This window comes from Lolium rigidum, chromosome 5, assembly GCF_022539505.1.
Source record: "Lolium rigidum isolate FL_2022 chromosome 5, APGP_CSIRO_Lrig_0.1, whole genome shotgun sequence".
NCBI classification, from domain to species: Eukaryota; Viridiplantae; Streptophyta; class Magnoliopsida; order Poales; family Poaceae; genus Lolium; species Lolium rigidum.
Window position 1 is genome coordinate 169,241,477 of NC_061512.1, and position 13,016 is coordinate 169,254,492.

Consider the following 13,016-nt stretch of genomic DNA (forward strand, 5'->3'; position numbering starts at 1 on the left):
ATTCGGGCTCTCATAGTGATCTAGAGAACTAGCATTAAAACTTGGTAGAAAATCTCAGCAGAAAATCAGAGTTTTTTTTAGAGGGAAAAATGAGAGTTAGGATGAGAAAACAGAGATTTGGGATGAAAGCCGCTACACTTATGGATTTATACATAGCAGAGATCAACCAGAAACTTCAAATGTAGCCCGAACAAAATGGTTTTTTAATGCATTTTTAATACAAAGCTCAGAGACGCGACTCATGAAATCCTGGCCGTTACCATACCAAAACGCTAGGATGTGTATTGGTTTCTTTAGACATTAGCTGGTTCAGAGATTCAGGGGAACTCCATCTAAAAAAGGAGATTCAGAGGCACGACCACACAACGGTTGTCCGGTTTAAACCTTTTTGGTGGGAGGAGCTCGCACGAGGTGCGCACCCACATCAGATGACCCCGGTGGCCGATTGTGGGGGTTCGAGCATCTGATCGGACAGGCCAACAGAATTTGTTTTTTCTAGTATAATCTCGCTCGGCTTCGAGCCTGCAGATCATGAGGAAGTGAAGGTGTTGCTTCCGCACGAGGAGAGGACTGTCAACAAAAATAAAAGGTGCTCATGCACATTACGGGACTGGAGGGCCGTGAGTAGTTCAATCGTTTACCTAAGAAATCTAGAAACAAGCCACTAAACTATATATGCATGTAAGTCACACCAGAAATGGTACCTGGCTCAAAAGTAAATCACTCCACGGAACTATATATGCATGTAAATCTAGAAATAATCCACGAAACTAGAGAAAACTAGCTCAAAGTATATAAAAAAAACGGAATGTAAGTAACTAGCCTACATGTTGGTCTGCCGTGACCACCTAACCTGTAGCAACGGCTCAGATTGTGCAACCGCAATGTTAAAGTTTCAACGGTTGTGTCGTACCATTAGAGTTGCAACGGCAGTTTCTGTACCGTTATAGTTTCAACGGCAGTGCTGTGTCGTTATAGTTGCAACAGCAGGTAATTCTTTCCTCCCCTACACCACAGCCAAGTTAATTCTCTGTTCAAAACTTCAACTCGGCTTACTCGTGGGGTCAGATAGTTAGCTCGAGTTGGTGGCTACCCCGCAACCCGGGTTCAAATCTCCTCGGACGCGGATTTGCGGCTCATTTAGCTTCTTCTATAAGAATATGCCCTGGGTGGTAGTGCCCATGGGTCTCGTTTTTTTTTTCTCTCTCAGAGTAGGATTGAACAACAACCTCCATTCAGTTAGATGGTTATACCCCTTTGCCCCTTTGTTGCCCCATAGAGCCTCTCATCAGACAGATATGCTCCATTGCAGTTGCCTATTTCCTGTCACCACTGCCTCCTACGGTTTCCGCTTCATCCAGAACTGGTGAATCTGGTAAGGATTTGATAGGGATACATCATCTACATTAACCTCGGGCCTTTGGTATTGCTCTGCGTACTGACCACCTGTCAAAAAACACGTAACAAAATAAATTAGGCTAATCTAAGTTGGCCAGAATAAAATTATGTATGCATGTTCTGTAAGATATGGTAACATTTTTAGATATATTCAACTAAAGTTAACTTCAAGACACTACAAACCACACGTCATTTTTTTAGCTTGAGGGAGCAACCCTTCTTTGCTCATCATGGTATTTTGACTATGAACCTCTTATTCATCAAGGAGAATCAAATTGAAATTTTCTTTAGAATTGGGAAGGGCTTAAGGCAGGGCCTGATTAAAGATTTGGTAGAGGATCTTATGCCTGGAGGTTTAACAGTTTTACAGTAAGCAGATGAGACAGTGTTCATGATGCATGATGACCAAGAAAATGCTAGGGCTTTAAAAGTTCTTTTCTGCATATTTTATGATATGTTAGGCCTCAAATTTGTTTTTCATAAAAATGAGTTTTTCTGCTTAGATCCGTAGGAATCCCTTTGCATGATAAAAGGTTGAAAAATAATGATTCGAAAAGTACAGAATTTAGAAAAGAAATTGGACACTTGGCAGGGAAGGTATGTGTCTATTTGGGGGAAGTTGATCTTGCTTAGATCCCTTTATACATGATGTCTTTATTTATTACCAAATGGCCCTGGGAAAAGAATACAATTCTTCAGAAAAAGAGGGATGTGGGCAAAGAATAATAATGTAAGGAATAACAATGTTAGAAGTCATAACTCAATACTTGTTTGGTAAAATGGTTGCGGGTAACAGAGAGCAGTACAGGGTTGTGGCAGAATATGATTAGGAGGAAATACTTACATAGAGTTCCCTTGCCACATGGCAAAAAAAGGTGCTTCTCAGCCCAACTTTTGATTTGGATTGATGAACATGAAATTTTTTTTTTCATGATGTGCAGGAACGAAGTTGGAAATGGTGAAATGGATGCGAGTACCATGACAACATGATATGGCAATTTAAAAAAACCACAGATATTGCGATAAGTTTGTATGGGAATAGGAAAAGGGACAATTAACCCATTCAGGACTACCTTGATATTGACAATTTAAATGATCATTGCCAAATGCTCGGTATGCAACTCACAGTTTGACAATCTGACCACTAGATATCAAACAGTCCACAACTCAGCATGCAAATCACACACAACACTTGGTTTTGAGCTTGAGCATTGGTAGCTCCTACACTGCCTGCTCCTGATACTTCCTTTGGGTTGAGCTTCCAACCCCAGAACCACTATAGGTACTAGATGCACTAGCTACTGCTAACCTTATGGTGGTGGAGAAGAAGAAAAAGAGAGCGGAGGGAAGCTACTCATGAAGCGAGGACTGAAGTATAAGAATAGGAGAGCGGAGGGAAGCTACTCTGAGTTGAGAGTGCAGGAGTAGCAGCGGCTGGACCTCTCCTTCGCGGAAGCAACACTCAGACAAAGGGAGGGAGCAGCGTCGACCAGCAGACCTTCTTTGCTGGTGAGGGGAGGTAGGTGGAGGCACATCGGGTGAGAAAGAGGGCATGTGCAGTGTAGTTTTTTGGGAGAAAATAGTTTCTGGTTGGGCAGGCCCCTTCAGGTCCTCCACACCCTCATATATATATAGCTGAACTAGGTACATGTTAACTAGTACAGTGGAATACTCTAGAATCTGGTAGGACACTAGCCTAGACTACAACATTCATCGGAATGTTCCGGGCACTCCTAGGACAGCACTAATATACTATTACTCCCTGGAATATTCGGGCTCTCCTAGGACAGTCTCCAACACCCCCTCAAGATGGATGATAGATATCTATCATTCCCATCTTGTTACAAGCTGAACTACACTCTTTATTTCCTAATCCTTTAGTTAAACGATCCGCAATTTGTTCGCTAGAGGTTACATGACTTATCTTAATTATACCGTCATCCAACTTCTCCTTTATGAAGAAGCGATCAATCTCCACATGCTTGGTTCTATCATGTTGAACGAGGATTGTTTGCGATGTTGATTGCCGACTTGTTGTCACACCACAAATTTAAAGGGCCTTTCCTCAACAGTTTCGGTTCTGAAAGAAGATTCCTCACCCATAACATCTCACTCAAACCTTGCGACATAGCTACGTATTCAGCTTCAGCTTGTTGACTTTGAAACCACTCGTCTGCTTCTTACTTCGCCATGACACTAAATTTCCCCAGACAAACACACAATAATCGGATGTTGATCTCCTATCATCCAAGCAACTTGCCCGATCGGCATCACAATACCCATCCACATTTAGATGACCATTCCTTTTGAACCATAGTCCCTTTCCTGGACTACCTTTCAAGTACTCGAGGATTTGGTTGACCGCATCTAAGTGTCCGCTTCTAGGATCATGCATGTGCTCACTACACTCACGAGCATATGAAATATCGGGTCTCGTGTGACATAGATAGATGAGCCTTCCAACAAGCTTCCGGTACTTCTCTTTGTTCACCGGTTCCCGGATTCGGCGCATAATTTGTGGTTTTGATCAATAGGTGTTGATGCAACCCGACACCCAAGCATGCTCGTGTCACTAAGCAAGTCCAATACATACTTTATTTGGGAGAGAACAATCCCTTTGGGGGATCTAGCAATTTCTATGCCAAGAAAGTACTTGAGTTGGCCAAGATCCTTTACCTCAAATTCCTTGCGTAGGCTGTCTTTCAATCGTGATATCTCCACCTCATCATCTCCGGTGATTATGATATCATCAACATATACGGCAAGGATTGTAATCTTGCTATTTGAGTGCCGATAGAATACCGTATGATCCCCATTACACTGCTTATATCTCATAGCACATATAACTCGTCTAAATCTATCAAACCATGCCCGTGGAGATTGCTTAAGGCCGTATAGAGATTTTCTCAACTCTGCATACCTTTCCGGATGTTCTAGGAGTGGAGAAACCGGTGGGATATCCATGTATACTTCCTCCTTTAAATCTCCATGCAAGAATGCATTCTTGACATCCAACCGATGCAAAGGCCACCCGAAGTTAGTTGCACATGAGATTAGGATCCTCACCGTGTTCATCTTTGCCACCGGCGCAAAAGTCTCATCATAGTCAATCCCATATGTCCGACTATATCCTCTCGCAACTAGTCTTGCCTTGTACCTTTCAATTTTCCCTTCGGATTTTGTTTCACGGTGTAGATCCATTTACACCCAACAGCCTCTCTTTCCTGCTTGGAAGATGTACAAGTTCCCAAGTTTTATTCCTTTCGAGAGCATTTAACTCCTCTATCATGGCCTCACGCCACTTGGGGTCTTGCTTTGCTACTTTCCGATCTCTTGGGATCACCACAGATTGCAATGATGCGATGAAGGCCCCGTAGTTCGTAGATAGAGATGCATATGATACATAATTAGCAATGTCATGCTCCTCCTGGTACCAATTTGGAGGTTTTCTAGCTGCAGCTCGGGTTCCTTTTCTTAAGGCAATGGGCAAGTCCATTGAATCCCTCGTAATAGATGGACCCGCGTCATCAGCCAATTCATCAGTTTCAACACCTGTTGGAGCATGTTGCTCCCTCTGCACCTGTATGTCACTTGTCGTGGGAGCCTGTTGTTGCACATGTTGCTCCCCCTGCACCTGTGTGTCACTTGTCGTGGGAGCTCGTTGTTGCCGCTTGCTCATGCTCTGCGATTTTCTCCGTGTATACACTTTCAAGTTCTCTTCCTCGTTTGGCTTTCTCCATCTCTCCTCACCCATAGGATATGGGACTGAATCAACCATAACTCTCAAAGGTTCATCTTCATTTGTCCTCAACACCTCACTCTCCCCCTCTCGACTAGCCTCACCTGTGTTAGAAGAGTCAAAGTCAATGTCAAATAATGAGCTGAGATCGGTCTTCTCTCCATAGAACGGCTCAGACTCCCTAAATGTCACATCCATGCTCACAAATGTCCTTCGCTCGATAGGACTCCAACACTTGTAGCCCTTTTGTCCGAGATGGGTATCCTATAAATATACACTTAACCGCTCGTGGGTCCAACTTCCCCACCAAGGGTCTATGATCTCTAACAAAGCACGTGCACCCAAATACTTTAGGAGCAACTAAAAACTTGTTCTCACCTAGCAACATTTCACATGGTGACTTCATCCCAATCACCCTTGATGGCATGCGATTGATGAGATATGTGGTCGTCATCACCGCCTCACTCCATAAGAATTTTGGCACATTCATTGTGTACATCGACGACCGAGCAACCTCCAAAATATGACGGTTTTTCCTTTCTGCTACTCCATTTTGAGGGGGCGTATCTGGACAGGAGGTTTGGTGCAATATACCTTCTACTGACAAGAATGCACCAAACTCTTTATTCACATACTCAGTCCCATTGTCTGTCCTAATTACTATGGAACTGATTTTTCACATAAGCATAAAAGTCCTGGAAACATCTAAATACCTCATTTTTATGCTTCATAAGATACACCCATGTCATGCGAGAATAACAATCAATGAATGTCACGAAGTACTTCATTCCACTGATAGAGATAACAGGGCATGTCCAGACATCTGAATGAATAAGCACAAAAGGCGAGATACTCCGAGTCCCCTACTCACATAGGATGTTCTAGTGTGTTTCCCAAACTCACAAGCATCACACACTAATTTGTTTTTATCCACCCCACACATCACATCGGGCACAACCTTATACATTTTATCAAAAGACAAATGTCCCATTCTACAATGTTGAAGCATCACCATGGCTTCCTTCTCTCCCGCGGTTGCTTGCTAGTACGAGTACATATCGCATCGTTTGTCACCTCCCGGTCCATATACCACAGTCCCTTATGCCTGGTTTCGGTCCCAAGCCTCTCTCCGAGTCAGCCTTTCCCGAATTAAACACATCTTGCGGTCAAGCATTACACGACAATCTATATCATCAACCAAGGCACTCAATGAAATAAGGCTTACTGGGAAGGCAGGAACGTGGAGGACGAAGATAACTTAATTGCGGGAGTGCACCGAACCGTTCCAACTCCTATGATGGGTCGAGAGGTTTCATCGGCAGCTTGAATAGTTTCTTTATGTGAGGGTGGATATTGGGTGTAAGAATCGAACTCTTTGAATGTGCCCGTAACATGCTTTGATGCACCGGAATCTAATATCCAATTTGAACAAGACTTATGCAAAGATGTAGATGCATGGGCATAATTACCTTCATCGGTGTAGGCAAGGTGAGCGAACTTGTCGAAGTCGAAGTCCCCATAACCGCCATCATTAGTCACATTTGCTTCCTTCTTTAGCTCTTCATGAGATGTGCCCGAGGATTCTTCTTCGGAGAATGCCACATTTGCTCTAGGGCCACTTGAGTATCCTCGGCCTCGGCCTCTGCTTAATCCGTCTCTATTATATCTTCTTCCTCTACCCCGAATTCCCCTGCGTGGGGCTGTGCAATTTCGGCTCAAATGACCATTCTCACCACAGTTGAAGCAGTCCCTAGTCTCCAAGCTTTGGGTTACAACGAAGGTCTGGACGAGATGGAGTTGTTGTGTTGCTCTTTGTCAACTTCAATCCGACCTCTTCCCGTGCGATCGCTGCTATGGCATCCTCTAGAGTGGGAAGTCAAGGCTGATGGTACAATGCAGCACGTCTTCCCTCGAACTCGGAGTTTAGGCCTTTCGTAAATTTCATCACTCGCCTGCGTTCAATCCACTTTCTAGTAGCAGCAATGCAATCTGCATGATGGAGCTCCAGAGGATCATAGTGATCTAAATCAGCCCACAAATGCTGCAGCTCAGCGACATACTCCATCACAGACTTGTCCTCTTGTCTCAGTTCACTCAGTCTCCTCTGTTTCAGCCATCAACATTACATTCCCTTCACCTGAATACAAGTTCTTTAAGGTCTTCCATACTTCAGCTGCACTAGAGAGGATCTCCACAGATGCTGCAATTGTTGGGGATAAGGAATTTAACAGCCACGCAACAATCAGCGAATTAGTAGTACTCCACACCTTCCATTTTGGAGATGTCTTGTCCCCTGGCTCGGCTGCTTCACCCTCAACATAGCTCTCCAAGTCTTTAGTCCTTAAGATGAGCAAAGCCCTTCTTGACCAGCTCAAATAGTTTTTTACGCCTTCCAACTTGATCTCATTGGATGGCAGTTCAATCTTCTGGGTCTGCTCTGAAACTGTACTATGTGATGATAATACACCACCTGCCTTGGCTGTGAGAAGCTCGGCCAGTTTCTCAAGTGTCTTCTCCAATCCTTGATTTTCCCCCATGATCTGAACAATCACAACGCCTCAGAGAAATGCAAATCAGGTGCACACCTATTCCCTGCAACCACCTGCAGCTATCACTTAGGTTCCTCTTCCAGATAATGCCCCTCTGCTTCCTCTCCTAGCCACAGCCGCACACACACTAGCTCCAATCAGCTCTTCTCTCCTCTTCCACTCCGCTCCAGGACAGTGCTCGGCTGCTGTTCCTCCTAACGATTCTCTTTACCGGGGCTCCACCAATCGATACTTCACCTGCAGAACTTCGCATCTGGGCTTCTCCTTCCTCCTCCTGCTTCCAGCCAGCACACGCACCAGCTCCAGCTCATACACTTGTGCCGCTGAGCGCCGATTCACCACCAGCAGCCACCCAGCGTTGCCTCCAGCTCTGATACCATGTAGTTTTTTGGGAGAAAATAGTTTCTGGTTGGGCAGGCCCCTTCAGGTCCTCCACACCCTCATATATATATAGCTGAACTAGGTACATGTTAACTAGTACAGTGGGATACTCTAGAATCTGGTAGGACACTAGCCTAGACTACAACATTCACTGGAATGTTCCAGGCACTCCTAGGACAGCACTAATATACTATTACTCCCTGGAATATTCTGGGCTCTCCTAGGACAGTCTCCAACATGCAGTGGCCTTCTGTATAGACAGAGGTTAGGGTCTCTCTGATTCAAACGAATTTCATAGAAATTTTGGAGGATTCTATTTCTTAAGAATTTTTTCCTATAGAGATTGTTAGGTTTGTAGAATTAGAAACAATACTACTTTGCACGCAATTTCATATGAATATTTCCCTATGGTAAGCCGGATTGAAGGATGATGGAACTAAGTGCCGATATGTATTTCCCTATGCTGAAGAAATATGGTGTGTTCAGTATGATAGCAGCTACCAATTCAGAAACATGAAGTTTGGACTGTAAAAGTTGGGATACATAGGATAAATAATACCTGTTCTGCTTCCATTAGCATCTGGACACTCAACACCCAAAGAGGACACAGATGCAGATGGTAACTCCGAACTTGTGAACTGGTCTCCTTGAGTCAGCTGCTGCTATTGCCAAAAAAACCAGGCAGCATGGGAATTCAAAATCACTCTTGATTTATATTAAACATCTAGAAACAGAAAAGATGACAGAAATACCTGTGTAGTTGACTGGGTTCTTTCAGATGGTAGAGCCTGGGGACTTTCTGAATTAGCTGATACTTCAATATTATTGCTTGTTGAACCAGCACGTGTTACTGAATCTTGACAGCCAATCAGGTAGAGATAGCGGATCTTTAGATTCAAAAATGACACTGGCAATTCACTCAATTCAACACAATGTGATAAATCGAGATAATGTAATTTACTCAGCATGCTGAAGGAACTAGGCAAAGCAGTAAGTTTGTGGCAACTTTTCAAGCTCAAGTAGCTGAGCTGTTTGAGGTTGCTAATAGAGGAAGGCAGCTTTTCGAGATCAGTTTCTGATAGATCCAACATTTCTAGCTTTTCAAGGCAATTTCTTTGCACCAAGAATTCTGAAATATGCAACCCTGAAGCATCAAGGTATCTCAAATACCTCAGTCCAAAAACAGACGAAGGCAATTCCGTGATTATGCACCCACGAAGATCTAGTACTCGCAAAAATTTATTTGCTGCAATCACTTCCCTGAGGAGGTCCACATCAGTCTCACTGCACTTCAAGATTAATGTGCGTGCCTTGTGAGGCCATCTCTTCCGATCTATTGATTTCAGGTCAGATGTAGAAAGCTGTCCATACCTATAATAGCAGTAATTGGTGTCCTTATGGATCTTACCATCTTCTGAAAGGACAAGCATATCTTTTCTTCCAACAGATCTAGCAAGACTGTAAGCTAAGGTATGCATACGCAGGACCTTGCTAGGAGGACCATGGTTTCCTAAAGCATCCTGAAAAAGACACAGAACCTTAATTACATTATGAATATGACACACTTCCATATAAGGTACAGAATATGAAAAAACTTACCATATCATCAAAGAAAAATAAAGCCTTGATGTCCTGTATATAGAATTTTCCAACCAACTCAGCAGACAACAGGCTATCTTCTGATGCAATCAATCCAAGTGATATCCATTGGCGAGCAATCTTTTCCTTGTCTAAATCTGAACCCAGAGAAAATATGGAACAATAGATGAAACACTTTCTCAAGTTGGCTGCCATATTGCAATATATTTGTCGAAATGATTGGAGCACGGGCATTGCTTGCCCTGTTTTCTCCTCTAGTTTCCATATCTCGGTCTCCTTTGCTAACTTCTATATCTCCAATGATCCTCGCCCGCTATCCACCACAAATCCAAGAAATTTGGCAACCAAAGGGTTACCCTCACATCTAGCAAGAACTGCATCTCTATATATCTCAGTGTCTTGACTCTGATCAACAACTGCATCTCTATATATCTCAGTGTCTTGACTCTGATCAACAACTGCATCTCTATATATCTCAGTGTCTTGACTCTGATATATTAATGCACTTTGGAAGACTAGAGAACAGTGTTCGTCTGATAGAAGATGCAGCCTATATACCTGAGAAGAAGCAATCAAGTTGGCAACAAATTCATTGTGTGTTGTCACAATAATCTTACTTTTCGAAGCACTTCCGGTTTGCAGCATCTGCTTAAGCTCAATTATCTTCTGATCATCAGCCCACAGCCCATCCAAAACAATTAAACAGCTCTCGTGCTTCAGAATATGATGAAATTTACTCTTCAGTTCCATATTTCCACAAATAGTTTTCCCAGCCTCTGAAATTATCTTTTTCGCGATGCCTTTGATATCAACAGTATGCATAGCTAGGCTAAGCCAAATTCGGTGGTTGAATTCCTTTTCCACCCAGGTATCAAAGTAAATCAGACAAGCGATAGTTGACTTGCCACTACCAACAGGCCCTAGTATGGGGATGACAGAAATACCTTTGTCGCTTGACATTTTCAGTAAGTTCATGACTCTGCTGAAGTCAACATCTCTTCCAATGATGGGTGAACTTATATTCACGTATGATGATCCAGGCTGTTCAGAGAATGGAAGTGCCCTTGTAGAGGAGAGGTCAGACTGAATGATCTGCAGATCCTTTCTCACAGATTTCATCCTTTCAATAAGCTTAACTTTTGTGATGATTGGATTATAACAGGAGAAAAATGATGAGACCTGCAAATTTAGAAAATGCACTTAACATTGTTTATCCTTTTGCGTTGTATGGATAACGATACAATTGTTAAACCAAAGCGCTTTACCTTTCTAAGACAGCTAGTATCTCCAGGCTCCTCTTTCAAATGATGGGAATCATTGATAATATCTTCTATGTCATAATTTGTTGACTTCATGAGGGTAATCGTATTAGAAATGGAGAGCCAAGGATCATCACTGTTAATTGATATTCTCACTCTATGCTGCAGATACCTTTTTTCAGCATACTTGATCTGGTCCTCAAGAATGATCTTGCTTCGTTTAAGATAGTCCAGGTCCTCATCAAAACTGTAAGATAGTTTAAGATAGTACAGGTCCTCATCAAAACTGTAACGCAGGACCAGCAGATGCCAATGCTTTTGGAATAAGGGATTCTATATCATCAAGTGCCTTCATTCTACCCTGTCCAGTGAGAACAAATTAAAGAGAAAGAAAATCACTATGTATATAACAGGTCCTATGCAAACCTATCAGTGCATGGCAATCTAAGTAAGACCCCAGCAGCTTAATGGACTTCAATTGACTAGCAGAAACCAAATAAGCACCACACAAGCCGATGTGAAAGTAAAACGTTGCTATTTTAGTTGTGTTTGGAATGGCTTACAAGTGTCAGCTTATTATTTATGTTGAAATATGAAAAGTATGAAATACCCATTGATATGAAGCATGCAAGAACACCAGGGGAAAAGTCTATGTATCTCCTAACTATGCCAGTTCAATTGATAGACTGAACACTTGTACAGAAAATATGCACATCAATTAAGAATGCTGGGTGTGAAGAGGACAACAGCGATATGAACATATGTGTTGTGCTGGTGTGCACAAAGTACGGAACATCTGCACAGAAAATACGCCACCAAATCTACAATGTTTTTTGTATCAAGGTGCGGAAGGGACAAGGCTAAGGGGTCAGCAGAACAGCATCAAGACATCCGATCCAGCACAGATATTGCTACGCATAAACAGAAACATTGATACACGCCAAAAAATAAAATAAAAAATAACCTGAAGAGAGAAGAAGACGAGATGCTAGGTGTTTTACCCAAAATCTTCTGCGAGTGGAGGCGTCAGGGCAAGGTTAGAGGGCCAGTTTGATGGCGTTGGAGAGGCCTCGGTGGTGGAGCAAGGGGAAGCAGATGCGAGGTGCGGACTGCGGTGAAGGACGATGGCGCAGTAGGCGGCCGTTGTGGAGGGAGCGCCGATGTTGGACGGGCTGACCAGCGCGCCGTGGATGCGGTGGAGGAGCGGTGCGAGTGCACAGTCAGCGTTGTATCGGTTGCGGCCGGCGCCCGGCGAGGTCTGGCCCGACCTTACCCGGTCCTCACCGTGACGCCGCCGCCGGAATGAGAGGAGAGCAGCCAGAAGGGCATATTCGGAAAATAAAAGGGGAGTTTTTTTTACAAACTTTTTTTTTTGCGAATGTTTTTTTTACAAACTGAAAATTGCCATATCCTTTTCTTCTTTTTTCTGGGGAAAGTCCTTTTCACACATCGTCCTTAGGGGCTGTTACACATAACACGTGGAAAGTATGAGCTGTCACTGGGTATGACTACATAAACAAAATATAAAGTAAGTAGTAAGTAATCTAAGACATCAATTAACTGGAACCATTACTTTGGCGTGTAACAATGTGCTAAATTGTTTGAAAAGGAGAACATTGGTTCATTTTTTTATTTGAACAGGAAAAGGTTCCAGAGGTGCCAAATTATATTCAGCTCAGTTGCATAGTATATCGTGACTTGCAACTTGCCAATCTATAAGTTGCAAGATTGAGATAGAAGGGCAACATGGAGTAGAGTGAGCTGAACAAACACAGCTATAAGTAGGACCTAAAGAGTTCCTAAGCACCTGATTAACACAGTCGTGAGCGACACCATTTTAAATCTCTTTTGATGTGCACCACCTAAGCATGTGACATGTATGTGTAGTGAATCAACTTGCCACCTAGTATATGCCTGGTATTTCGATGTATGTAGTCCTTGTTTTTATTTTTAAAATGAGGCAAAAGTTTTGCCTCATTCATCAATGAAGAAGAGAGTGCTCTAGTATTTTAGAAGAAAAACGGACGAAAACCTACAATGGGCCAAGCCCACACAACAACACGTCCACACACAATTTTCATAATTAATTCC

At 43.0% G+C, this 13,016-nt stretch overlaps 1 protein-coding gene and 1 long non-coding RNA gene across 2 annotated transcripts; both read right to left on the reverse strand.

The window, feature by feature from the left end:
- Positions 1-1,262: 1,262 nt before the first annotated feature.
- Positions 1,263-8,875, reverse strand: LOC124653975. The gene is made up of 3 exons (XR_006988118.1): positions 8,820-8,875; positions 8,627-8,726; positions 1,263-1,446 (listed from the first exon to the last, which is right to left on the reverse strand). It is a non-coding gene; the product is annotated as an uncharacterized LOC124653975 (long non-coding RNA).
- A 1-nt stretch (position 8,876) lies between these two features.
- On the reverse strand, positions 8,877-12,254 carry LOC124656679 (disease resistance protein RGA2-like). The gene is made up of 4 exons (XM_047195383.1): positions 12,199-12,254; positions 10,932-11,211; positions 9,667-10,845; positions 8,877-9,587 (listed from the first exon to the last, which is right to left on the reverse strand). The coding sequence occupies exons 1-3, from the start codon at positions 12,252-12,254 to the stop codon at positions 9,955-9,957; spliced, it is 1,227 nt and encodes a 408-aa protein (XP_047051339.1). The 3' UTR covers positions 8,877-9,587; positions 9,667-9,954.
- Positions 12,255-13,016: the final 762 nt, after the last annotated feature.